Source organism: Mustela erminea, chromosome 8 (assembly GCF_009829155.1).
Source record: "Mustela erminea isolate mMusErm1 chromosome 8, mMusErm1.Pri, whole genome shotgun sequence".
NCBI classification, from domain to species: Eukaryota; Metazoa; Chordata; class Mammalia; order Carnivora; family Mustelidae; genus Mustela; species Mustela erminea.
Genome location: NC_045621.1, coordinates 14,147,840 through 14,175,801, shown reverse-complemented (window position 1 = coordinate 14,175,801; position 27,962 = coordinate 14,147,840). Strand labels below are relative to the sequence as shown.

Sequence of the window (27,962 nt, the reverse complement as noted above, 5' to 3'; positions counted from 1 at the left end):
TTATTTTTGAAAGACAGTTTTGCTTAGTAAATAATTTTAGGTTGGTTGGTATTTTCTTTCACCACTTTGTAAATATTGTATTGTTTTCTGTTTTCCCTGGGCTATTGAGAAATCTTCTGTTAGTCTAATTATTTAGTGAATTTGGTTTTTCTTTCTGGCTGCTTTAAGGATATGCTGTTCATTTTGGTGTTCTTGCTGTTTCAGTACCATGTGTCCAAATGAGCAGGTTTTTAAAATTTTTTCATCTTTCATAGTATAAGTTATATTTCCTGTAACTGTGTCTTTTATTAGTTCTGGAAAATGCTCAGCCATTATCGTCTTTTTTTATATATGATAAATATGTATACATCCACCATTATCTTTTAAAATATTGCTCCTCCATTTTCTCTGTTTTCTCCTCTGGAACCTCAGTAAGCTTATGTTGGACCTTTTCATTCGTCTTTCATATCTTTTGTCCTCTCTTTCATATTTTCCATCTCTTTTCCTTCTTTTCTTCGGGTCTAGGTAAGTTCTTCAGGTCTGTTTTTCACTAATTTTCCATTCCCCAAACTCTGTTTCTGTAGCTTACCAAAATTTCCATGGTGTGTGACTGAGTCACCCATTCTTTCCCTGCCCTCAAACTCTTACTCTCTTCTTCATTCCCTTCTCTGGCCACCTCCAGAATCTCTTTCTCATTCCCAGATTTTTCTAGAGTTCAACTGAAATCTTTATTGATAGTCTGTTTTTTTATCTTCTGTAGTTTTAAACCATCTTTATACTATTTGAACTTAGAACCCAATTTATCCTTTGCTTCCTTATCTTAAAGCTAAATAACACTGAATTCCTTATACCTTTCTTTTGATTTTGTTTTTCTTTTGACTACTTTGTTTGGTTTAACTTTTTCCATTTTCTTTTGTAGTATCTCAAATTGAGCACCAACTTTTAAGAAGAATGTAGTAGAGATATTACTACCTTGTCCTTAAATGTATTACACCTTCTAAGCTCACTGTACAGCAGCAACACTATTCATGTTTTATGTAGGAGACATTTTGGTTTCATTATCTTTTTAAAAGGTGTCCTTGATATAGTTGAAGATGTCAAAATCTTGGACTTTTTTGGCTTTTCTTTCTTTCTTTCTTTTTTTCTTCCTGGCCTGTGTTTATATTGGGTTGCTGATGAGGTACAGATGAATTATGTGGGAAACTGGATCCCAGATTAATGATAGGGCATAACTTGTCTCAGTATATACCCCAAACTTGGAGATCTTTTTTTATAAACAACTTTTTGCCTGGAGAGCTTTGGGGGTATGCTGTCTTTTAGCACATTTTTTTGATCTTTGCCTTCATATGAAATTACTACTAGTCTCACTTTGGTGGAGGTGAGGAATGCGGAGAAGCTGGTTACAACTGTGCACGTAAAATAAATATCTGTTGTCCAGAGACATGGAGAACAAGCAGAACAAAATATAAAATGGACTTTCAGAGATTACAGAATTAGACACACGGAAAGGGCTAGGCTTCGGAATGTGAAAACTTTTCTTTAATTGAGGTATAAATGACATACTAGTTTCAGATTTATAACATAATGATTTGATATTTGTATACAGTGTGAAAGAATCACACTGTTACAGTGTGATTCACTCTTACAGTGTGAAAGAATCAATAAGTCTAGTTAACACCCATCACCATACAGTTAGAAAATTTTTTTCTTGTGATGAGAACTTTTAAGATTTATTCATTCAGCAACTTTCAAGTATGCAATACAGTATTATTAACTAGTCACCATGTTATATTACATATCTTTTATTTATTTTATAACCAAAAGTTTATCCCTTTTGACCCTCTTTACCTATTTTGCCTACCTCCCCCATCCCCTGCCTCCAGCAACTACCAAATCTGGTCTGTCTGTGAGCTTGGTTTTTGTCTTTTTGTTTTTTAAATTCTACATACAAGCAAGATCATGCAGTATTTGTCTTTCTCTATCTTACTTATTTTACATGGCATAATGTTTATAAGTCCATCCATGTTGTTGAAAATAGCAAGATCTCATTTTTTAATAGCTGATTAATATTTTACACACACACACACACACACACACACACACACCCCACATTTTCTTTACCCATTTGTCCACTGATGGACACTTGGTTTGTTTCCATGTCTTGGTTATTGTAAATAATACCACAGCGAACATGGGGGTACATATATATTTTTGAGGTAGTGGATTTTGGGTTCTTTTTTTTTTTTCATATAAAATACCCAGAAGTGGCACTGCTGAATCATTTGGCAGTTCTATTTTTAATTTTGGGGAGAACCTCGATACTGTTTTTCATAGCAGATGTACCAGTTTACCTGGAATGTGAAAACTTTATACTTTCAAGGGGACAGAGATGTAACAAAGGACCTGAATACTTACGGGTATTATAAAGTTTTTTGTGTGTGAATTATACATATTGTATTACAGATCTTTTTCAACTTTAGATGGGGTTATGTTCTGATAAACCTATCGTAAGTTGAAAATATAAGTCGAACACCTCAAACTAATGTAACACTGTATTTTAATTATACTGGAATTAAAATTAAAAATATCATAAGATATTTATTTTCTATACCGAAAAAAGGCAAATATCATAAGTCAAAATGCATTTAATATATCTAACATAAGAACATCATAGCTTATCCTGGCTCAGAACACTTCTGTTAGCCTGCAGGTAGGCAAAATGATCTACCACAAAGCCTAATTCATAATTAAGTATTGAGTATCTCATATAATTTATCAAATACTGAAACTGAAAACAGGATGGTCTTATGGGTACCGAAGATTGTTAATTGTATCATTTGTTTATCCCGTGATCCCATGGTTGACTGGGAGCCGCAGCTCGTTGCTTCTGCCCAGCATCACAAGAGAATACTGTATTATGTCTCACTAGCCTGGGAAAATATCAAATTCAAAATCTGAAGTACAGTTTCTACTGATTATCTCCTTTGTATCATTATGAAGTCAAAAAATTGTAAGTCAGGAACCATCTATGCACACAAATATACATGTATGCACACATATATATACTCATACACACAAATGTGATTTTTATATATAGTTCTTTAAATTTTTACATTTCCATTTTATACATATTATAAACTGATGTGGTCAATTGCACACTTAGGCCAGATTATTATAAAATATTATAGTAAATAAGCATGCTAAATTTCTACTTATTCAGCTTATCTTTTATGTCATTTTGTTTCAGTAGCTGAAGGTTACAAGGAAAAGCATTTTCAAATAAGAGAGTTTGAAGCACCTCAGTTTTCTCATTCTGAAAATGGTAAGAAATGGTAATTTCATTATATATATGGATAGTTTATTATTTAAAATTATTTAGTTTTAATTTAATAATTATTTCCTTAACATTAAAACCTGTATAGGTCTCTACACAGGGATGCAATGCTTTACTTCTATTTTATAGCACATATCAATGGAAATTAAGGCATTATTTGTTTTATATGTCTGAGCTCTTGTCCAAATGGATCTGTGTAACTGTGAGGACTGGATGGACAGTGTCTGTCTCACTCTCTGGTGTCCCTCTGTCATCCAGCAGTTGTAGACACTCTAAATACTACTTTGAATATCTTTATGTTGCAAATATTTTTTTCCCACTATGTTACCTGTCTTTTGTCTTTTCATGTAGTTGTTTCTTGCCATGAAAATTAAAAAATAATATTATGTAGTCAAATTTATTAATCTTTTATTAGATCTTGATTTTTGTCATATGTAAAACCCAAGTTAGAGTTTATTTATGCTGTCTTCTAATATTTGTATACTTTTATTTTTTACATTTATATCTCTCACTTGGAGTTTTTTTTAGCCATATGGTACTAGTGATGGCTTAAATGTGATTGTTTTGCAGGCGGCCATCCTTTATCATTTTTTTGAAATGCTGTCTTTGCCATAGGAATTTGAGATAACTTCCACTCATATACTAGATTTCTGTATGTACTTGGGTCTGTTTCTGGACTCTCTTTATTTTTCCCTGATGTATGCTTGTACCAGTCCCACACTGTTTTAATTACAGAAATTTTCTTTTGTGTTTTTACATCTGATAGGGCTAGTATCATTTTCATTATTTTCTTAGTGATTCTTTCATGTTTATTTTTCAACATAAGCTTTATATTGTATTGTCTAGCTCCATAAAAAGGCTCATTGTTCCTTTTATTGTGATCACATTAAATGTGGAAAACTGACAGTTTGATAGTGATTAGACATCCTACCCAGAAACAAGGGAGATTTTTCTATTTGTTAAAATTTCCTTGTGTATCTTTTATAGGTTTTTTTCTTTTCTTTTCTTTTTAAGATTTTTATTTATTTGTTAGAGAGAGAGAGAGATACAGAGTGCAAGCACAGGCAGAGAGTGGTAGGCTAGAGGCAGAGGGAGAAGCAGGCTCCCTGCCGAGCAAGGAGCCCGATGTGGGACTCGATCCCAGGACGCTGGGATCATGACCTGAGCCGAAGGCAGCCGCTTAACCAACTGAGCCACCCAGGCGTCCCTATAGGTTTTTTTCATATAGGATTTGAGCAGTTCTTATTATTCTAAGTATTATGTTTTTTGCCATTATAAATGAGGTTTTCTTTTCATATGTATATTTATACCTTTCATATACATATATATGTGTATATATATGTGTTTTACATACAAATATATATACATGTGTAATATATATCTATTTTAAGTAATCTTTATGCCCAATATGGGGCTCTAACTCACGACCATGAGATCAAGAGTTGCATGCTGTGTACCAACTGAGCCAGACAGGTGCCCCTTTTCCATTATATTTTTAACTGGTTATTGTTTTGTGCACATAAATGCTATTGATTTTTTGCATGTTAATACTATATGCTGCTACCGTGCTGAATTTTTTTAGTTTGGGTTAGTTTTATCATTGATTGTCTAGGATTTTCTAGGTATACCAACATGTCGTTTGCAAACAGAGATAATCCTGTTCTCTCTTTACCAATTCTTTTTATTATAATTGATTTCTTTGGTTTCATTGCCTGGTTACTACCTCCAGAATGATGTTAAATAGTGGTGAGCATTTCCCGATTTTAATGGGAGTTCCTGTAATGTTTCTGAATTAATTAGGATGTTGGCTTTTGATATGTGGTGTATGTTTTATGAAGTTAAAGAAGTATCCATACATTTCTAATTTCTTAAGAGTTCTTATGAGGAATCGTTATTGAATTTTGACAACAGTATCTATGCCAGCAATTATTTTTCTTCCTCAATGTGTTAATATGATTAACTGTATTAATAGGTTTCCTGATATTATACCATCCTTGCATTCCAGTTATAAGTCCAGCTTTGTCATTGTGCATTAATTTGCTGATATTTTATTTACTATTTGTACATTGCTGTTGATTTCCCTGTGAAAACATTTAGGCCTGGTACCTTTTTGTGTTTACTTCTCTATGGAAATTGGTCTGTTTAACCTTTTCTTATGTACTGGGATCAATTTTAATAAGTTTTATTTTTCTCAAATAACTCATTTTGTCTAGATTGTCAGATTTATTTGCATAGACTTGTATAAAATCTCTTGATTATTTAACAGCTTTATGGAGATAATAAGTTTTAAAAAATTACCAGTTCTAAATGCAAAATTCAGCAATTTTTAGTAAATTTATAGAGTTGTGCATCTATAACCACACTGAATATTAGAATATTTTTAAAAATTCTCTCATACTGTTTACAATCCTCACTCTCAACTCTCAGGCCTAGAAGAATACTAATCTCTATAAATTTCCCTTTCTTAGACTAAAATTGTACAAAAGGTAGTCTTCTGTGTTTGGCTTTAGATGTATTCCATTAAGCCTAATGTTTTTCTAGATTCATCCATGTTGCATACAGCAGTAGTTCATTTACTTTTTTTTTCTTAATTTTTAAATTATAAAATACACATAAAATTTACCATCCTGTTTTAAGTGTACAATTCAGCGATATTACATACATAATATTATGCAAGCATCATCAACATTCAGCTCTATAACTCTTTTCATTATAAAACTGAAAGGCTGTATCCATTCAACGATAATTCCCCATCACCCCACCTCTGCCCAGCCCGACACCCAGCATTCTCCTTTCTGTCTCTCTGATTTTGACATCCAAGTATGTCATGTATTTGGAATCATACAGTACTTGTCTTTTTCTGACTAGTTTATTTTACTTAGCATAACGTCCTCAAGGTTCATCCATACAGTGGTGTATTGCAGAATTTCCTTCATTTACAAGACTGAATATTCCATTATATGTATATGCTGCATTTTGCTAACTCTGATTCCTTACTTTAAAAAAAAAAAAAGATTTATTTTTTTATCGGACAGAGAGAGATCACAAGTAGGCAGAGCAGGAGGCAGAGAGGGGGGAAGCAGGCTCCCTGCTGAGCAGAGAGCCCAATGCAGGGCTCCATCCTAGGACCCTGAGATCATGACCTGAGCCAATGACAGAGGCTTAACCCACTGAGCCACCCAGGCGCCCCAAGATTCCTTACTTTTTATTCATGATTATATTCCATTGTATGGATATACCACATTATGTTTATCCATTTACCAGTTGATGAACATTTGATTATTTATGTTTTTTGGCTATTATAATATTGTTGCTATGATCATTCAAATACTTCTCTGAGTATGGACATAAGCTTTCATTTTTCTTTGTTAGATTCCTAGGAATGGAATTGCTAGGTTGTGTGGTAAGTTGAGTATATCTTTTTAAGGAGCTGTCAAATTGTTTTTTAAAAATGGCTCTACTAACGGGGCGCCTGGGTGGCTCAGTGGGTTAAGCCGCTGCCTTCGGCTCAGGTCATGATCTCAGGGTCCTGGGATGGAGTCCCGCATCGGGCTCTCTGCTCAGCAGAGAGCCTGCTTCCCTCTCTCTCTCTCTCTGGCTGCCTCTCCGTCTACTTGTGATTTCTCTCTGTCAAATTAATAAATAAAATCTTTAAAAAAAAATGGCTCTACTACCATTTTATTCCCACTAGCAAAGAATGAGGTGTCTAGTTTTTCCATTTCTTTGTCAACACGAGTGTTGTCTCTTTAAAATGTACATTTTAGTACTTCCAATTTGTGGCTTTAATTTGCACTTCTCCAGTGATTTATGATGTTGAGTATCTTTTCCTGTGTTTATTGGCCATTCATATATCTTTGTTGACAAATCTATGAAGACCTATTTGCCTATTTTAATTTTTTTTATTAACATATAATGTATTATTAGCCCCAGGGCTATTTGCCTATTTTAAAATTGGGTTATTTACCTTATTATTAAGTTGCAAGATTTCTTTATTCTTGATGCAAATTCTTTGTCAGACATATAACTTGTAAATATTTTATCCTAGTCATCTTATTTTCTGAACTTTGCCTCTTAATGGGGTGCCTGGGTCGCTCAGTGGGTTAAACCTCTGCCTTCAGCTCGGGTCATGATCTCAGGGTCCTGGGATCAAGTCCCACATCAGGCTCCCTGCTCAGCGGGGAGCCTGTTTCCCCCATCTCTGCCTACTTGTGATCTCTGTCAAATAAATAAATAATAAATCTTTAAGAAAAAAAAATTTTGCCTCTTAAAATACAAAATTTTAAAAATTTTACAAAGTTCAACTTACTTTCTTTCTTATATGTTCTTTTGGTATCCTGTCTAGAAACTCTTCATACCCAAAGTTACAAAGATTTTCTCTTATGTACTCTTCTTGAAGTTTTATAATTTTAGCTCTTATATGTAGGACTATGATCAATTTGAGTTAATTGGTGTTTTTGGTGTGAGGTATGTCTTTTAATTTTTGTTTTTTGTTTATTGCATATGCACATCCAGTTGTTCCTGGACCATTTACTGCAAGGACATTTCTTACTCCATGTAATTTTCTTGGCATTTTTGTTAAAATCTAGTGACCAAAGAAAAAAAAGTTTGTGTTTCTGGATTCTAGTTTCTGTTCCACTAGTCTGTATATCTGTCCTTGACCAGAACCATATTGTCTTGATTACTGTGGTTTTACAGGAAATTTTTGAAATTTGGTGGTAGTAGTCCCACAGCATTGTTCTTTTCTCAAAACTGTTTTGGCTATTCTAACTCCTTTGCATTTCCATAAAAATTTTACAATCATCTTGTCAATCTCTATCCAAAAGAGCCTACTGGGATTTTGATAGGAATTATGTTGAATTCCTACATGAATGAATGATGAATTATGTTGAGTATGAATTATGTTGAATTCATTTGGAGTCAATTGCCAGCCGGACAATATTGATTCTTCCCATTTATGAATGGGGGGATTTTTTCTTTATCTTTGACTTTCAGTGATTTGCCTATGATGTATCTAGATATAGATCTCTTTATATTGATTCTGCATGGGTTTTATTAAGCTTGATGAATGAGTACATTAATGTTTTCAAGAAATTTGGGGATGATTATCCATTTATCTGCAAACCGCCCCATCCTTTTGTGACTCAAATCAGAGTCTCATCTTATGACTGTGGTCTTTTTATCTGGGTGCTTCCACCTCTTGACTGTACTGCCCAGACTTAGCCAAGTAACTGAGAACAGGATATGAAATGCTGACATCTTCCCTCTCCTAAGAACATAACTAGGGGAGAAGGGAGCCTTGTGTGTTTGGCCACACAGGTGTAGAGTAGAATTTCCATTGTGCTGAATTGGAAGGAGGGCAGGAAGGAAATGATTCTTAGTTCAAATACCATTAGAAGTCTTAGTCCAAGATTTCTAATAGATTGTCTTCAATAAATGTTTCCTCATGTGTGTCCTTGGAACAATTTCTAGAGACTAGACTATCCAATTAGAAATAATTTCTCATAAGTTTCCAATCAGTTTAATTGTTCATTATAAATTATGTTAAAAAAAACTTTCAAAAATTATAGTAATGTATGAGAACAATGAAACAAATTTGATCTGCCCTATGTTCTACTCTCATTTCCTTGAAAAGAAGCCTTCAGTTTTTATGTTCATTCAACAGTTGTAAAAGATTTCCCGATAGATTCACTGGAAGATGATTTTGAGAAGGAATTCTCATTTCTCAACAACGTCCTAAGTCCTGGTTCTTCAAGTACTGGTGAATTTACCCCAGAATGCCAGACTGCCTTCGGGAGCCCTGGGGCCAGCTTCACGTCACGGGAGCCTGCTGTGGGGTCAGAGCCTCTTGCTCATTCCTCACGATTCCTTCCTTCACAGCTTTTTGACCTTGGCCTTCATGCTGCTGGAGCTTTTAACAGTAAGTGCCTACGAAACATTTAGACAGTCATAACTTAATTTATCTTTGTGAAGCAAAACTGTGTGTATGTAGATGCTAAAATCAACAAGGATATTGATTTAACTTCGGTACTACTAGGCAAAATCTGTGTCTCACCTATCAACTGCAAAAGTAACAAATACTACCACCAGTAGTCCGGTCATTACCATGACCGGAGTATATCGACAAGGGCAAAACAAGGGCTGCTTTCCTGCCACCTCTGTCAAACCCACTTTATACATTGACTTTCTCCAGTCTTCTCTACATAAAAAATCCGGGTCTTATTTTAAACTCTTGACCTGCTAAGCTACTCTTGCCTAGGGCAGGTGATACTGTTTCTTCCCTCTAATAAATCTCGGTGTGTTCTCTCCCCTTGGGTTCAGAGCAGACAAGGGTAGTTCCACGGCAGCTTCCTGGGCAAGGGAGCAGGACTGGAGGATGGTGGCAGAAAGCGGGGCAGGGTGTTTTCCTAAGGGTCACCTGCTTTGTCTCTACGTCAGGCGCTCCCTCGACTGACCTACTGTCCTACCAGCCTGTGTCCAACCCAGCACCTTCAGAGTCTTCTTGCTCCCCACTGCCGTATTGGTTGCTAAGTACTGCCAGTTCTGTTTCGAAAATATGTCTCCAGTTTCACATTCCTTCTCTCCATTTCTGTTACCAGAGGCATTTAGAGCCTTATTTGGCTTCCTGGGCTGCTGCTGGAGTTTCCTACCCGGCCGCCCAAATCCCAGGTCACGGACCAGGCTTCCCCCACGGTTCATTCTCCAAGAGGCAGACACTGATGTCCTCACTCTGCTTACATTTTTTTAAAAAATGAAGAAACAAAGGGCTCCAGGATAGAACTTGTGCCTCTGTGTCCACTCCTCTCTCGTAGCTTACATCAAAATACTTAGCCACTTTCTAACTATATTGACTAATTTTCAGATCTCTCTGAAACATCATTTCTTGTGTTGCTGCTTTCGTTTATGGTGTTCAGTAATGGAGCACAGGCTTGAGCCTGTGGTGGATTCCCAGTCCAGTGTTTTCTCCGTGGCCGCCAATAACTGAGTATTTCTTCCGTGCTGCCCGGTGTGTGCTTTCTCCCGCCTCTGGCCTCCCACAGCGCCCTGTTTTCATGGCTGTCATCATAGTTCCTCTTGCCTTTTGTCCCTGTCTTCCATCCCCGAGTAGGAAATGGTTCCCAACACCTAACAGGATCTTAATGCATTGTACTTTTTATGAAAATACTTACGTTTAGGGGCTCCTGGGTGGCTCAGTTGGTTAAGCGCTGCCTTTGGCTCAAGTCATGATCCCAGGGTTTTGGGATCGAGTCCTGTGTTGCACTCCCCACTCAGTGGGGAACTTGCTTCTCCCTCTCCCTCTGCCTGCTGCTCTGCTCCCTCGGCTTGTGGTCTCTCTTTCTGTCAAATAAAAAATTTTTAAAAATTAAAAAATAAATAAAATACTTATGTTCATCCTGTATCTGCAAGACCATCATGTCTTCCAATCCGTAAGCACCTCAAGGGCACAATCTGTGGGGTGATTTATCTTTGTGCTTTCCAGGACTGCAGCATAAAGTTAGCTCAATAAATAAAAGAGCAGTTCAGTAATCACTCAGTAAGAATTTGTTAAATAGCCTAAAAGTAAGAAAACAGTTTCATCTGATAAAGAGGCACTCTGAGGATAATTCAAATGTTTTACTATAAAATTTTAGAAAAAAAGTTACTCTTATATGCCTGGTCAGTGGCCTAATAGTTAGCCCCATTTACAAACAGACTCCTTCCCCACGTGCAGTCCCACTGCTCTCTCCCCGACTTGCGCATCGCTAGCAGCACTGGATCTTTTCTTCTTTTCTGGCTGTACATTATCAGCGGTATTTTTTCACCACTCAGAGCCTCTGTTCTGGTCCCTGCCTGTAGGCTGACAGGATGTTCCCAAGCAATGGCCCAGGCAACTGATACTCTGTTGAAATGGTGTCTTGCTTAAAATCCCCAGGCAGTAAAAATTAAGAGGAAACCAAAATCTGGTCTTCTGCCTCCTACTGCAGGCCGCTCCTACTTCACCAGCCTTTTCTTTATGACTTCTTACTCTACTGCAGTGTAAACCAGGAAAGTGAGCTACCCTGAGTTAAAAGATCTCTGTTCTAGGAACTCTAAGAACAAACTTGGGCTTTCCGTGATCTCTTCTGTTCAAGGAGGGTAGTAGGCAGCGTAATCTAGGTTCGTTTCTAGTGCTGCATTTTAATTATAGCCTAAATCATTTCTCATGTTATGGCAAACATTTCACTGTTTTAGTAATGGGTATTCGTAATGATACTTTTTAATGACTGCATAATATCTTGTCGCCTTTATCTCCCATAATTCCTTCCTTACTGTTACAACTTTTTCATTTTATAGATAATGCCACAATAAACATAACCATATGTGTGCTTTTTTCCCGTCACTTAAATTATTTACTCAAGATAAATTTCTGGAACTAGGATTACTAAATCCAAGGATATAAACATACTTAAAGGTTTCAAGATTCTAATTGGCAGGTGTATTTCCTCTCTCCCAACCCCTCAGAAATTCTTTCTGTGCCTCATCTATTTGCAGTTGTTTAAAAAGAAAACTTGTATTTCAAAACCACTTAGAAAACTATAAGGAAGTCTAATTCTAGCTGGAACTAAACTTAGATGATTTGACTAAAATACATAATTGCAGATACATTTTAAGTGTCTCCTGTGTCTTACATTGTAGAATCTCACCCTGATAGAAAGATTTGAGGACTCAGCAGATATTTTTACGTTTTCTTATTTTTTCTGATGCTGCTTCCTACTTGACTAACAACGGGTAATTCCGTACTTCCCTCCCCCAGGCTGGGCCTCCCAAGAGGGATTAGAAGTTCCCCTTCCACACACTGATAACCAGCCAGTGCCTTCACAGAGTCCAAAGAAATCAACAAAGTGTAAGTTATATACTTATAGTCTTTGCCATTATATTAGCAATCGGTTGAATGCAGATAAATTTAGAAAAGTATCATTTTATAGTGTTTGCTTCATAGTGTCCAGAAAAATATTTTGTTAATAATAAAATGAAAGTTATAGGGGCACTTGGTTGGCTCAGTTGGCTAAGCGTCCCAACTCTTGATTTTGGCTCAGGTCGTGATCTCAGGTCGTGATCTCAGGGTTGTGAGGCTCCGCTGCGGAGTCTGCGCAGTTCTCTCTCTTCCTCTCCTTCTCCTCCCCTACTTGCCCTACTTGTGCACACAAGTTCTCTCTCTCTCTCTCTCTCTCAACTAAATACATAGGGATCGCGGGGTGGCTCAGTCGGTTAAGCGTCTGCCTTTGGCTCAGGTCATGATCCCAGTGGGATCAAGCACCGCTTTGGGCTCCTTGCTCAGCCGAGAACCTTCTTCTCCCTCTGCCTGCCACTCCCCCTGCTTGTGCTCTTTCTGACAGATAAATAAATAAAATCTTCTTAAAAAATAATAAATAAATAAATAAAATATTTAAATAAATAAAATGTAAGTTATACCTGGCTATCCCTCATCATGGAAAAAACTGAATAGAACCTGTGGGCTTGTCATAGTAAACTAAATTGTGTAGTTTAATTTTTTGAATTTTGTGTTGAGGTTTGTTGGTAAGGGGTGATAGCATTGGAGGCAGAAGGTGTTCTTTGAGTTCAAGATGCCTATTGACAAACAGTGCATTCAGGTGTTCAGCAAGGGCCTGGCTCACACTCATTGTGAACCCGGACTGTCGGCACCTGCAGAACTGATCCGTGCTGGAACTACCGTGTGGGGTTGCGGAGAAAACAGACACTCTGTCAGGATTTTAGATACATAATAATCTTAGTCACTGCTGCTGATTTTTAAAAATTTTAATTGGAAATAATTTCAAACGTACAGATGTATTGCATAAGTGAAAGTAGCACAGAGAATACCTGTGTCCCCTTTATGAGGTTCATCTGCTGTTCGTATTTTGCTGGTGTAGACGTGTGTCTGTTATTTTATTCTGCACCACTCAAGGGTGAGTTACACGCATCATGACTATTTACCCCCAAAGTACTTCGGTGCACATTTCCTAAGAACTGGTACGTTCTCTCGCATAACCACAGTACGGTTGCAAATGTCAGAAAATGGACAGTAATAACATGATACTCTCCCTGTAACCCGTCACGCGTCTGTATTCCGGCTTGGTGAGCTGCCACAGTCACGCCCCCTGCAGCGCTTTCTCTGTCTGGAAGTGAGTCTAGGTTCAGATGCCCACTAGTCCAGTCTCTCTGGCCTCTTTTAACCTGAAATGTTTCCACAGCTTTTCTTCACGGTTAAGTTCAGGTTCTTCATTCTTGCCTGGAGGACAGCCCCGGCGGCGCCCCCCTCTCAGGGCTGCGCAGCTGAAAGCTGATGTTGTCCGCTTCTCCCTCGCCGGCGAGACTAATGGTGAGCGTGGTCCAAAGAGTGGTCCAGTTTTCCTCCTAAATATTTCCCACTTTATGCTGCTTTACCCTCTCTGCAGTCAGTGAGCGGTCTGTGAGGGGACACTCTGCGCCCAAGTCCAGCCCGGCGTCACAATCGCTACTTCAATTTAGCGTCCAGCGTTGCTTTTGGCCTGATTCAGTCTTCACTATGACGGGTGGTAAAACATGATGATTTTCTAACCACAGCACTCCCTCTGCATTTTTATTATCGTAGAAAACACAGAACCACCGTAACCATTTGTAGGTGAACAGTTCAATAATGTTAAGTCTGTGCATAGTGCGCTGGAACGATCTCCAGAGCTTTTTCATTTTGCGGATCTGAAACTTTAGATCCGAACAACGAATCCCTTTCCTCTGCTGCTAACCACCATCAGAGTTTGTTTCTGTGAATGCGACTGCCCTGGGCACCTCACCCAGTATTTGTCTTCCCAGGACTGGCTTATTTCATTTAGTCTAACGTCCTCACAGTTCACCCATGTTGTAGCATGTGACAGGATTTTCTCCCTTTTAAGGTTTAATATTCCTTTATATGGATATATTAATTTTTTAAAATCTTAGCTATTTGATCATAATTTTAAATAGTCTTATTGACACATAATTCACTGGCCATACAGTTCACTGCTTCTGCCCGCCCTCAGCACTCTGCTACAAACAGCCTCTCTCCTTCCCCATTTATGTACTACCCATGTGGACTAACATTTTTTTTTTAAGATTTTATTTATTTCTCAGAGTGAGCACAGGCAGAGAGATTGGCAGGCAGAGGCAGAGGGAGAAGCAGGCTCCCCGCTGAGCAAGGAGCCCGATGTGGGACTCGATCCGAGGACGCGGGGATCATGACCTGAGCCGAAGGCAGCCGCCCAACCAACTGAGCCACCCAGACGTCCCTGGAGTAACATTTTTTGAAAAGAATTGATTTGACAGAGCACAAGCAGGGGAAGCAGCAGAGGGAGAGGCAGGCTCCCCACTGAAGAGGGACCCCAATGTGGGAATTGATTCCAGGACCCTGGGATCATGATATGAGCCAAAGGTAGACGCTTAACTGACTGAGCCACCCAGGTGCCCCTATATGGACTCGTATTTTTTAGTGGTTTATGACATTGTATCAATATTTTTAAATTTTCAAAACTATAGAAAGGCTTGTGATTATAATAAAAAATATTCCTGTGACTTCACCAAGATTTTCCAAAATGTGAATCGTATTTGTCTTATTCTGTGTGTGTATAATATATATAATTTCTTCTGAACTGAAATTATTCAGAGACTAGAAAGTACCAGACATAATAGTCCTTTAAGCTTAAATACTTCATTATCTTTTTCCTAAAAATAAGGATATTCTTTTACATAATTGCAATTCAGTTATCAAAATCAGGAAATTAACGTCATACTGTTATCTAATTTATAGACCTTATTGAGATTTGCCAATTGTCCCACTAATGTTTTGTTTTCTTTAAAGATTTTATTCATTTATTTGCAAGAGAACATGAGCGGGCTGCGGGACAGAGGGAGAAGCAGACTTCCTGCTGAGCAGGGAGCTAGACACAGGGCTTGATTCTGAGACCCCCGTATCATGACTTGAGTCAAAGGCAGGCATTTAACCCACTGAGCCACCCAGGCGCCCCTGTGCTTTTTTATAACAAAAGAGAAAGAGGTTTCGCCCACCCCGTGCAGGATCCAATCCAGGATCTGACACTGCATTTAGTGTCAAGTCTCTTTAATTGCCTTTAATCTGGGATAGTTCCTTAATCTTTGTCTTTCCTCATCCTGACTTCTCTAGAGCATAGAGGTCATTTATTTTGTAGAATATTCTTCAAGTTTGGTTTATCTGATTTTTTTTTTTTCGTAGTTAGATTCAGGTTAGGGATTTTGGCAGGACGAGCCTAACAAGAGTGATGTTGTGCCTTTTTTTTTTTTTTTTTTTAAAGATTTTATTTATTTATTTTACAGAGGGAGAGAGATCACAAGTAGGCAGAGAGGCAGGCAGAAGCAGGCCCCCTGCCAAGCAGAGAGCCTGATGTGGGGCTCAATCCCAGGACCCTGGGATCATGACCTGAGGGGAAGGCAGAGACTTACCCCACTGAGCCACCCAGGTGCTCCATGCCTCTGTAGTATCAGGAGGCACATGACGTCTGAACTGTCCCGTTGCTTGAGATGGTAACTTTGGTCAGTTGATTGAGACAGTGTCTCCCAGGTGACTACACTATAAAATTACTATTAGATTTCTCCATTTGTAGTATTTTGTGGGAAAAATATTTTGAAACTGTGTAAATGGCTTGTTTCCATCCAAGTTTCACCCACTAATTTAGCATTCTTCGCATGAAATATTTATTACTATGGTTATTGCCAAATGGTGGTTTTTCTCTTTCCTCAATCCTTCTGCACTTATTAGTTGACATTCTACTGTATGGAACGGCTTTTTCTTGCCCCTCATTTTTTTTTTTTTAATTTGTTGATATGTATCATTGTAGACTCTTGGATTCTAGTCTTTCCAGTACTTTGTGTACTGGGATAAATCAGAAAATTCGTCAACTCCAAGCAAATCAGAGACTGACACCAGCTGAATCAAAATACAGCCATCCCTTTGGGATTCAGCCTATTTATAATTTTTTTTTCTAAAACCCACGAAAACTAAATTTGTGTTTAATCATTTAAGATAGAGGCTGTAAAATAAATTTTGTAAGTGAACATAGGGAAAGAACTATTGGGAAACAGAAGTACTGGGAAAGCTATTTGTCTATAATCATTGAGGCTTCAATTTAATAAAATTAAGCCTGAGAATTTTAATAAAAATTGAAATTCTTAACAGCCTAGCCTTCTGAGATGACTGTCTGGGCCACTGTGCATTCTTTTAATAGTTTCAGCCTTTTACCTAAATATATATCCTTGAAATCTCTGCCACAGTTCAACCTATAGACTATTGACATATGTGATTTTCCAGTCTCCACAGGGAGGTGACAGGGAATTGGTTAACAGGAGGTTGTATCTGTGACACAATCCACTCCATAAAATGTATCAAAAATCTGTAAAATGCACATGGACAAGACAAAGGAAACAACTTTAAACCAAAATGAGAATTGTTGAGTATGTTAAGAATTGTTGAGTATGTGATAGGAGGATTTTCTTCCTCCTATGTTTAATATTTTATAATCTTTAAACACCAAGTTTACAAATGTAATGTTCCTGCAGAGTGGGAACAAAGGTTACTTTCACTTCTGAACCTTACCTGAGAGACTTCTATGAATTATCTGTGTTTATAAAACCATTACTGCCTGCCTGTTCATTTTTAACCATTTCTCAGAGCAACATAAAATTACTTACATAGAAAGGATTCAGCAAACCACAAGGTACCTGCATTATTAGCTTCTCAGAATTATCAAGGAGGGACGCCTGGGCGGCTCAGTCAGTAGAGCGTCAGCCTGGGGCTCAGGTCATGATCCCCGAGTCCAGGGAGTCGCTGCCGCCTCTCCCGGTGCCCCTCCCCTGCCCCCGCTTGTGCTCGCTCGCTCTCCAGTGAATAAAATCTCATAAATAAATAAAAATAAAAGCTAGCATCTTAAGAGAACAAAGTAGAAGTATATGGCATTAAAAAAAATAAAGTAAAATCAAGTAAATGGTATAGTAATGTGATTTTAAACACCTGAGACTCTTAAATGTGTTTTTTCTTCTTTAATAGCTCCCAACAATGGTAACCAAGACATGTCAGCTTGGTTCAATCTATTTGCAGACTTGGATCCACTTGCAAACCCTGATGCTATTGGACACTCAGATGATGAACTTCTCAATGCCTGACTGAAATTATCTTGTCACTTCAGTGGCCTTGAGACATCAATTTTTCAACATATTGCCTTTGTGGAAAGGAGTTTATATTGTAACCCATACACAAAAGCATCGTGTTTGTGAATCTAACAGTTTTCAGCCAACTTTAAAGAGATGGTAAGGACTACATTTGAATAGATTAAGTATTTCTTTAATATCTTGGATTTGCAGCTGTTGATAATATGTGGAAAATATTATGAGCCACTGAGTCTGAAAGAGAGACCAAAATTTATGTCAAAATAATAGCTAGAAGTACTTCTGTAAATAAGGAATTGGGCTTATTTGGAAAGCCGTATGTGTGTAAGTTACCTTGCTGGCTGTGACAGTTCCTTATGTGGATGAAGACAGCATGTAAATTGGGTTGTGATTTGGGGGTGGTTTTTAAATAAAACCGTAGCAGGGGGAGTTTTCTGTTGTGGAAAATAGCACTAGAACCAGAACAGTTTTGTCTTTAGTTAGAAAAGTGGAGTAAGATTTGAGAACTCAGTTCGCTTTAATGAAATCAGAGAAACTTGGTGCTTTTCTCCACTTGGAGGCTAAAATGTAATATCACTTAGTTTTTTTCCTTCATAGAAAATCATGGACACCCCTCAATTCCATTACTGAATTTTCAAGGCAAAGTAGCAGGATGATGTGTTTGCTAAATCTATCTTCTGCAGAAACTCATAAACCCATCTCCTGATCCCCAAGAATGGCCAGTAATATTCAAGACATTGTACAGGTGTCTTCAGCCTGGTTTCTCACATGTTGCTACCACAGTGTCGAGCACTCACATTCTTTCTGAAAAGCAAGCAAGGGAAGGACGACCCCTAAGCAACTGGCAATAGTATTCCTGTAATTACCCAGAAACTTCTGTCTGAATGAGGGAGAAATTCTAAGCTTATTCTTGTACATATTTGTATACTTTATTACCTATTTCTTGACATGATTTAATCCAGATTTCTTTTCTGGCAGTCACAGAAGGCTCTACATGATCAATCAGAAAGGGTCTTATTTTTCCACTTTTCCCTTTCTGTGGGTGACGCCTTCTGAGGCTCTATTTGATTACTGAGAAAAAATGATTATGCTTCCTGGAGGGAAGTTAGTCTAGGCCAGTGAACTCACAGCCACTGGATATACATATCACTTCATTTCCTGTTCTTTTTTCTTGCCCAGCCTTCGGCTTTGAGGCAACTCTCCAGGTGTCTCTTTATCACCCAGTCCATTACATCTCTAGAAGGGAACATTTTAACGAAAGCGTTCACAATAGTTTCCATGTGTTCCTGGTTTTAAACAAACAGGCTTATTTATTGTATACAAGAGAATGGCTTGTAATGTCTAAGTCACTCTAAATAAACATTGTTTGGAAGTGCAGCAGAGAGGGGAAAGTGCAGTCCACCTCCAAGCACAGCGCTCTGGGCGAGCTACCCCCGGAGCTGCCCGAGCCCTGCAGGAGGTCACGTGTGTGGGGCAGCATCGCATAGGCTGGAAAGACCTGATCTGAGGATCAGAAACACAGATTCAGGAAAAGGGTATGTAGTCTTTTCATGCTTACTCTTGTTTCCTTATTTGGTTATACTTTCAGTCAGAAGCATTTTTACCTCTTCCTTTTTATTCAGTGAAGCTCTCCAGAAGATTCAATCACCAAGGGCTGTGACCACAATCACAATCTAAATTCTGTACCTATGGTGACTCTGTACTGTCAACTTTGAACACTTCAAACATAATGCTAACTTTGGATCTCAAGTTTGCGCCATTTTTCTTTCACTAATACATTAGTTCAAAAATATTTGTGTATCTCCTTCACGTGCGTGCAAAGCAGTCCGTTATCTCACATAAACAAAGACGCCTGAACACCGAGGAAAACCACTTTCCAAGCCAGAATCCCTACCAGTGTATTCACGCTGCACTCAATTTCCAAAGGAAAAAAGTCCTCAAAAAAAAAAAAAAAAAAACCACAATAGATTTTTATTACTGTTTAGATTCTCTTAACATTTTTTTTCTCTCAGAGTATATAGCTGCCCATTTGATCCAAAAGCAACATTAACTGTCTGAGCAAGTTCAGTTATAATTTCAACAAATCGAACAACCCCATTTTTGAAGAGCACATTGAAAACTGTTGTTAAAATGAAGGTAACTGTATTTTTTTAAGATAAATTATTTGAAGTTCAGTCATCTAGAGGCCAGAAACAGAAATCTGGCTATATAATACCTAGACCGCTAATATAAAGGAAACAAACCACCTATTCAGTAGGGAGTGAAGGAAAAACACGAGAAACAGAGTAGAAGGGTGATCGCTTGCTATTTGTTTAAATCTAGATCAAACATTCAGTAAGAAATAGCCTTAACCAAAGGTCGGTTGAGAACTCTTTCAAAGTAAATGGATGTTTTTATATTAAATGGGGGAAAATAATATCTCCTCCTTTTTATTACCAAATTAAGAATGCATGTAAGCTCAGAAAAGCCCCAGAAGAACTAAAATTTGTCTAATCTTTCTTACGACCACTTTACAAGTGAGTCAGGATTACCAGGGCATATTAAGACGAGATCGGTGTGACTTTGTATTTTTTGAAACCTTTCATTACTTGTAAAACATAGCTCTGATATGGTTAGAAACGAACTGTATTTAAAAAAAAAAAAATAGGCTTCAGTATTTGCACAATGAAATTCAGTGTTTGTATTTCAACGACGGATATTTATTTCACATAACTATCTTTATAGACCATCTGGGAAGGCAGAGGTCTCACAGCATAAGAACAAAGTAAGTTTGTGCTCTATTTTCCTGAGCCTCTTTTAATGAAGATTACAAGATGGCATAAGACAAAAAGGTTGATTTCCTAAAGTATTCAATACAAATCTAATTATTGTTAACCTATTAGAAAATTCGGGTTTTACCTCAGGACCATAGTATTTAAAAGGTAGTTTGAATTGATACAGATAACACAGAATGAAAATAAAACCAAGGCAATGAATATCTTTGTGAGACTCATTCTTTTTAACTTACTTCATACAGAAGGGATGTTATAAGATCTGAGAAATAACAGAATGTGCTCTTTGTTTAAATATAATCAGTACCAAAATACAAACCATCAATATTAAAATTTTGAGCCTAGAAACAAGAACCAACGAAATATAAGCACAGTATTTAACCTGATTGCTGAAGGCAGGAATAAAAGGAAGCCAGAATCAATCTAGTTTGTATCTTCTTCCATAGTATTGACAGGCCCTCTGTTTTCTTACCTTGAGCAATGAAGCAGCCCCAGAATCTTGGGATACTGAAATTAAGCTAGGAAGGAAATACAAACTTTAAATATTAATTCAGCAGTATTGAAAGTAATGCACATAAAACATACAATGGTAAGGTATTTAAATATGGCAATAAAAACCTATTGAACAGGATGAGTCACATTAATTTGCCAACCATAAAATATCTCCTTTTTTATGTATCATTTAAAAAGACTTTTAAAAAGTCGAATTAAAAACTGTCCTTGGCATTTAAAGTTTAAACATGGTTCTTCATTCAGTGGTATAAGGAACCAATCAATGTCCAAAGAATAAATACAAAAAGGAGATCCAGGTGGTATTAATAGGTAAGATTTTGAAGTGCATGTTTTTACATTAAAGGAAAAAAGCTTCCATTTCCCCATATCAAGGTAATAGCCTCTCATTTAAGAAAAATCATTCACAACCCTACCATCCAGGATAACCTCTATTAACATTATACACTGTTAATTCAGAGTGCCTTTGGCCTTACATATAAATTAAATTGATCCAGGTGATTCTGTCTTCTGTCTGAAATGAGCATGCCAAATTAAGATTAAAAAATTACTTTTGACCAGATCCATCTATATACTCCTGTAAGAGGCTCATTTCTGACTGAAAGACACCTACATTTTGAAAGTGAGGGGATGGAGAAACATTTATCATGCAAATGAATGTCAAAAGAAAGCTGGGGTAGCAATACTGTATATAGACTTTTTTTTTCAAGTTAATTTATTTACATAATCTCTATACCCAACATGGCGCTTGAGCTTATGACCCCAAGATCGAGAGTCACTTGTTCTTCTGACGGAGCCAGCCAAGAACCCCCTGGCAAACTATACTTTCTTTTTTTTTTTTTTTTTAAATTTATTTATTTGACAGACAGAGATCACAAGTAGGCAGAGAGGCAGACAGAGAGAGAAGGGGAAGCAGGCTCCCCGCTGAGCAGAGAGCCCGATGTGGGGCTTGATCCCAGGACCCTGGGACCACGACCTGAGCTGAAGGCAGAGGCCCCAACCCACTGAGCCACTGAGGCGCCCCCAAACTATACTTTCAAACAAAGACTCTAACGAGACCAAGAAGGATACTATATAATAAAAAAGGGGAGAATCCAACAAGATGATAGAACAATTTCAGGGGCGCTTGGGTGGCTCAGTCGGTTAGGCATCTGCCTTTGGCTCGGGTCATGGTCTCAGGATCCTAGGATCGAGCCCCACGTCAGGCTCCCTGCTGCTCAGCAGGGGAGTCTGCTTTTCCCTCTGCCCGTCCCCCTGCTTAAGCACTCTCTCCTGCTCTCTCTCAAATAAAATCTTAAAAAAAAGATATAACAATTGTAAATATTTATGCACCCAATATTATGCACACAAATACATAAAACAGTTAACAAACTGACAGTAATACAATAGCATCAATACAGTAGTAACGCTTCAGCGCCTACTCCCATGGATGGATGGAGCATCCAAACAGAAAGTCAACGAGTAAACAGTGGCTTTGAACGGACACACTAGACCAGACGGATTTTAGACATTCAGAACATTTCATACCGAAGAGAAGAGCACACATTCTTTTCAAGTGCACGTGGAACGTTCTCCAGAACAGATCACGTTAGGCCACAAAGTAAGTCTCAACAAATTCAAAAAAATTAGTCCTACCATGTATCTTTTCTGACCATGTGCTATGAAATCAACCACAAGAAAAATATGGCAAGAATACAAACACATGGATATTAAATAACGTGCTACTAGAACAATGCATGAGTCAACCAGGAAGTCAAAGGAAAAAAATTGCATGGAAACAAATGAAAATGAAAACAAAAAATCTTTGGGATGCACCAAAATTGGCTCTAAAAGGGAAGCTTAGAGCAATACAGGCATACCTCAAGAAGCAAGAAAAATCTCAAAATGCCCTAACCTTCCTCCTCTAAAGGAGCTAGAAAAATAGGAATAAAACCCAAACCCAGCAAAAGGAAGGAAATACTAAAGATTAGAGCAGAAATAAATGACATAGAAACTAAAAAAAAAAAACAAAACAAAACAGAGCAACTGGGTGGTTCAGTTGCTAAGGGTCTGCCTTTGACTCAGGTCATGATCCCAGGGTCCTGGGATTAAGCCCCGCACCAGGCTCCCTGCTCAGCGGGGAATCTGCTTCTCCCTTTCCCTCTGCCTGCTGCTCACCCTGTTTGTGCACACACACACCCTCTCAAAAAAATAAAATCTTAAAAACAAAACAAACAAAAAAACCCAGTAGAACAGATTAATGAAACCAGGAGCTGTTTCTTTGAAAAGATCACAAAATTGATAAACTCTAACAGGACCCACTGAAAGAGAAAGAGGACCCAGATAAAACCACTAATGAAAGCGGAGAAATAACAACCAAACCAGAGAAATACAAACAATTTTAACAGAATATTATGAAAACCTATATGCCAACAAGTTGGACAACCTGAGAGAAATGGATAAATTCTAGAGACATAAAGATACAAATGTAGTGATCTAAAGGGGCATTCGCACCCCCGTGTTTAGAGCAGCAGTGTCCACAACGGCCAAACTGTGGGAAGAGCCCAGATGTCCACCGACAGATGAATGGATAAAGAAGACAGGAGCCATATATACAATGGACTATTACTCAGCCATCAAGGACAAATACCAATAATAGGAATAATAGGGAAATAAGTCAATCAGAAAAAGATAATTATATGGTTTCACTCATATGCGGAATATAAGAAACAGCCCAGAGGATCAGAGGGGAAGGGAGGGAAAACTGGGAAGAGATCAGAGAGAGAGACAAACTATGAGGGATTCTTAATTATAGGAAACAAACTGAGAGGGTTCCTGGAGGGGAGGTCAGTGGGGGTGACTGTGTGACAGGCAATTAAGGAAGGCACGTAACGTGCTGAGTGCTGGGTGTGACACACAACTGATGAATTACTGAACTCTACACCTGAAACTAAGGATGTACTATATGTTGGCTAATTGAATTTAAATTTAAAAAAAAGAAAAAAATATTCTAGGAGCATATACTTACCAAAACTAAAGCAAGAAGAAATAGAAAATTTGAACAGATTCAATTGCCAGCAATGAAACTGAATCAGTAATTTGAAGTCTCCCAAAACACAAAGGTCCAGGCCCAGACATCTTCACCTGCAAATTCTACCAAACATTTAAAGAAAAATTAATACTTGTTATTCTCAAACTATTCCAAAAAATACAAGAGGAAGGAAAACTTCCAGTGCATCCTATGAGGACACTATGACCCTGCTATCAATACTAGATAAAGACAACACACAGAAAAGAGAACAATGGGCCAATATCTCTCATGAATTATAGATGCAAAAATCCTCAATAAAATAGCAAATCAAATTCAACAATACATTTAAAAATCATACACGACAATCAAGTGAGATTTTATTCTTGGGTTGCAAGGGTAGTTCAATATTTGCAAATCACGGAACAGGATACATCACATAAACAAGAGAAAGGATAAAAAGGATATAATCATTTCAACAGATGCAGGGAAAAGCATTTGACAAAGTACACCACCCATTCATCACAAAAACCCTACACAGAGTAAGTGTAGAGGGAATATACTTCAATAGAATAAAGGCCATATAGGAAAAACCCAGTTAATATCATACTTAATGGTGAAACACTGAGAGCTTTTCCCCTGAGGTCAGGAACAAGACAGAGATGTCCACGGTCACCACTTTTATTCAACACAATCCTAGCCACAGCAATCAGACAACAAAAAGAAATAAAAGGCACCCGAACTGGTAAGGAAGAAGTAAACTTCTCACTATTTGCAGTGATACTAGAACTGATAAGTGAATTTGGTAAAGAGGATACAAAATCACTGTACAGAAATCTGTTGCAATTCTTACACACTAAAAATAAAGCAACAAGACGTGAAATTAAGAAAATGATCCTATTTACAACTGCACTGAAAACAATGAAGTATTTAATGAAAGACGTAAATGACCAGTACTCTGAAAACTAGGAAACACCAATGAAAGACATTCCATTTTCATGGGTTGGAAGAAGAACAAATATTGTTAAAATGTCTACACTACCCAAAGCAATCTACAGATTTAATGCAATCCCTATCAAAATACCAACAGCATTTTTCAAAGAACAAATAATCCTATAACTTGTATAGAACCACGAAAGACCTTGAATAAACAGCCAAAGCAATTCTGAAAAAGAAAAAAACTGGAGGTATCACAATTGCAAATTTCAAGTTACATTACAAAGTGGTGGTAATTAAAATAGTATGGTACTAGCACTGAAAAACAGATCAATGCAATAGGACAGAAAACCCTGAAATAAACCCACAATTATTTGGTCAGTTAATCTTTGACAAAGGAGGAATGACTAACAATGGGAAAAAGTCTCTTCAACAAATGGTTTTGGGAAAACCTGCTTCAACACGGGGAGGGGGGGGGGGGGAGAAACCGGACTACTTTCTTACACCACACACAAAAATAAACTGGAAATGGAATAAAAACCTAAATGTGAGACCTGAAGGCCCTAACAGTACTTAAAAAGAACCGCAATTTCAATGACATTGGTTGTAGCAACATTTTTCTAGATGTCTCCTGAGGCAAGAGAAATAAAAGCAAAAATAAACTATTGGGGGGCACCTGGGTGGCTCAGTGGGTTAAGCCTGGTTTCGGCTCAGGTCATCATCTCAGGGTCCTGGAATCGAGCCCCACATTGGGCTCTCTGCTCGGCAGGGAGCCTGCTTCCTCCTCTCTGCCTGCCTCTCTGCCTACTTGTGATCTCTGTCTGTCAAATAAATAAATAAAATAAAAAAAAAAACAAACGGGACTATATCAGAATAGAAAGTTTCTGCATAGCATAAGACACAGTCAACAAAATTAAAAAGGCAATGTATCAGGAGAAGATACTTGCAAATGTCCTATCTGATAAAGGGTTAGTATCCAAAATAGAAAAGAACTTAATTCAATACTCACCAAACGGATAATCCAATTTAAAAATAGGCAAATCCTCCTCTCTCTCTGCCTGCCTCTCTGCCTACTTGTGATTTCTCTGTCAAGTAAATAAATAAAATCTTTTAAATTTTTTTATTTTTATTTTTTAAATAAATATATTTTTTAAAATGGGCAGAAGACATAACAAATATTTCTTTTTTCTTAAGATTTTACTTATTAGAGGGACGCCTGGGTGGCTCAGTGGGTTGGACGACTGCCTTCGGCTCAGGTCGTGATCCCGGAGTCTCGGGATCGAGTCCCGCCTCGGGCTCCCAGCTCCACGGGGAGTCTGCTTCTCCCTCTGACCTTCTCCTCGCTCATGCTCTCTCTCACTGTCTCTCTCTCAAATAAATAAATAAAATCTTAAAAAAAAAAAAAAGATTTTACTTATTAGAAAGCACCAGCAGGGAGTAGGGAGACTCCCTGGGGAGGGAGCCGGATGCGGGCCTGGACCCCAGGACCCTGGGATCACGGTCCGAGCTGAAGGCAGATGCTGAGCTGACTGAGCCCCCTAAGAGCCCCATAGCAGACATTTCTCCAAAGACGACGCCCAGATGGCCACCAGACATGAATAAAAGCCTTAACATCCCTCATCATCAGGGAAATGCAAATCCAAGCCACAGCGAGGTATCCCTTCACACCTGTTAGAAAGACTCAAACCCAAGAAACAACAAGGGTTGGCAGGGACGTGGGGCAAAGGAGCCGCCGGTGAAACCCGGGCAGCCGCTGCGGAAGCCAGCACGGGGCGTCCTCGAGAAATTAAAAATGGAGCTACCCCACGAGCCAGTAATCGCACTGCTGGGGGTTTACCATAGAAATACAAAAGCCCTACTTCGACGGGCTCCAGGCGTCCTGGTGTTCCCGGCGGCCTTACTCACGACAGCCCGAGCGCCGCAGCAGCAGCCCCGGGCCCGCAGCATGGACGCCGGCGGGGGCGCCCTGTGCGGGTGTGCAGGTTCACGGGGCGTGGGGGGGGGGGGCGCCCCTCGGCCATCGGCGTGAGATCTTGCCATGTTCAGCAACAGGTGGAGCTAGGGAGCATAATTCTAAGTGAAATAAGAAAGTCAGAAAAAGACAAATACCCCATGACCTCCCTCATATGTGCAATTTAGGAATCAAAACAAACGGTCAAATGGGAAAAAGGCCAAACCAAGCAACAGTCTTGGAGAGAACGGATGGTTACCACAGGGAAGGCGGTGGAGAGAATGGGGGAACGGGCCGTGGGGATTGAGGGGTGCATGGATCACGATGAAATAAATTAAAAAATAAGTCAGTCAGTCTTTTCCTCAAAAGGTGGGTTAAAAGAAATCCACCAATATGTGGCCGAAGTCAACTTCTGCGTCTCTAGAACTTGTGCTCCGCTGCTCAAGTGTGTCTCTGGAATCTCTGCAGCTGTGCAGCGTGAGACCGACCGCTCGAGGACTGGTGGCCGCAGCCTCTCTGGTAGGGAACTGGTGCCCAACGAGCCTCACCTTCTCTTCGTCCTCCGAGCCAAGCTGCCGGCAGCTGAAGTAGTGAAGAGGGCGGCAAAGAAAAGCAAGACAATGGCTCGATGGCGCGTCATCTGCAGTGACACCGAACACCTAATTTCAGTCACTGATAACGGAGGAAGTGGCAGTAAGGCTTTGTGTTGGAGTCCTGTAGTCAGACCTGGTTCAAAGCCAAACTTTGACATTTCCCCGATGACCACGGAAGAGGTCACCTAAATCGGATTTGGTCATCTGTAAGACAGTACAAACAGCAGTGTCTGGCTTTGCAGGGTCATTGCAAAGATCAGGGGAAACAGTTACCATACAAGGTGTCTGGTGCTTGGTAAGCGACCAGCAGTGCTACCTATTTTTATTACGATTTCGGCTCCATATCCTTGACTGTACAGCTGGCCCTCAAGCAGCGCAGGATGGTTAGCCAACCGCCCCCCAACGCACAGTTGAAAGTCCATGTGTAACTTCTGACTCCTCCAAAACTGAAGGCTACTTAGTACTCGCCTTCTGTTGATCAGAAGGCTTACGAATAACACATTTTGTACGTCACATACTGCATTCTCACAATGAAGTCAGAGAAATGAAAATACTGAGATCGTTAAGATACATTTATAGTACTGTAATTTTCTTAATTATTTTTTTTTTATTTGACAGAGATCACAAGTAGGCAGAGAGGCAGGCAGAGAGAGAGGAGGAAGCAGGCTCCCGAGAGCCCGATGCGGGGCTCAATCCCAGCACCCTGGGATCATGACCT

The 27,962-nt window shown here is 38.7% G+C and overlaps 1 protein-coding gene across 6 annotated transcripts in view; it reads left to right on the top strand.

Moving 5' to 3' along the window:
- The window catches only part of ICA1L (islet cell autoantigen 1 like), an 83,952-nt gene that overhangs the window by 46,037 nt on the left and 9,953 nt on the right, over positions 1-27,962 (top strand). For 4 of the 6 annotated variants that reach the window (XM_032354466.1, XM_032354467.1, XM_032354468.1 and 1 more), the window contains exons 11-14: positions 3,227-3,301; positions 8,976-9,230; positions 12,084-12,173; positions 17,358-19,434. In XM_032354466.1, coding sequence (XP_032210357.1) covers positions 3,227-3,301; positions 8,976-9,230; positions 12,084-12,173; positions 17,358-17,473 — 536 coding nt within the window. In that variant the 3' untranslated portion in view covers positions 17,474-19,434. Of the gene's footprint in view, positions 1-3,226; positions 3,302-8,975; positions 9,231-12,083; positions 12,174-17,357; positions 19,435-27,962 lie in introns of those variants that run through there. The other 2 variants (XR_004288468.1, XM_032354470.1) reach the window with 2 other exon arrangements.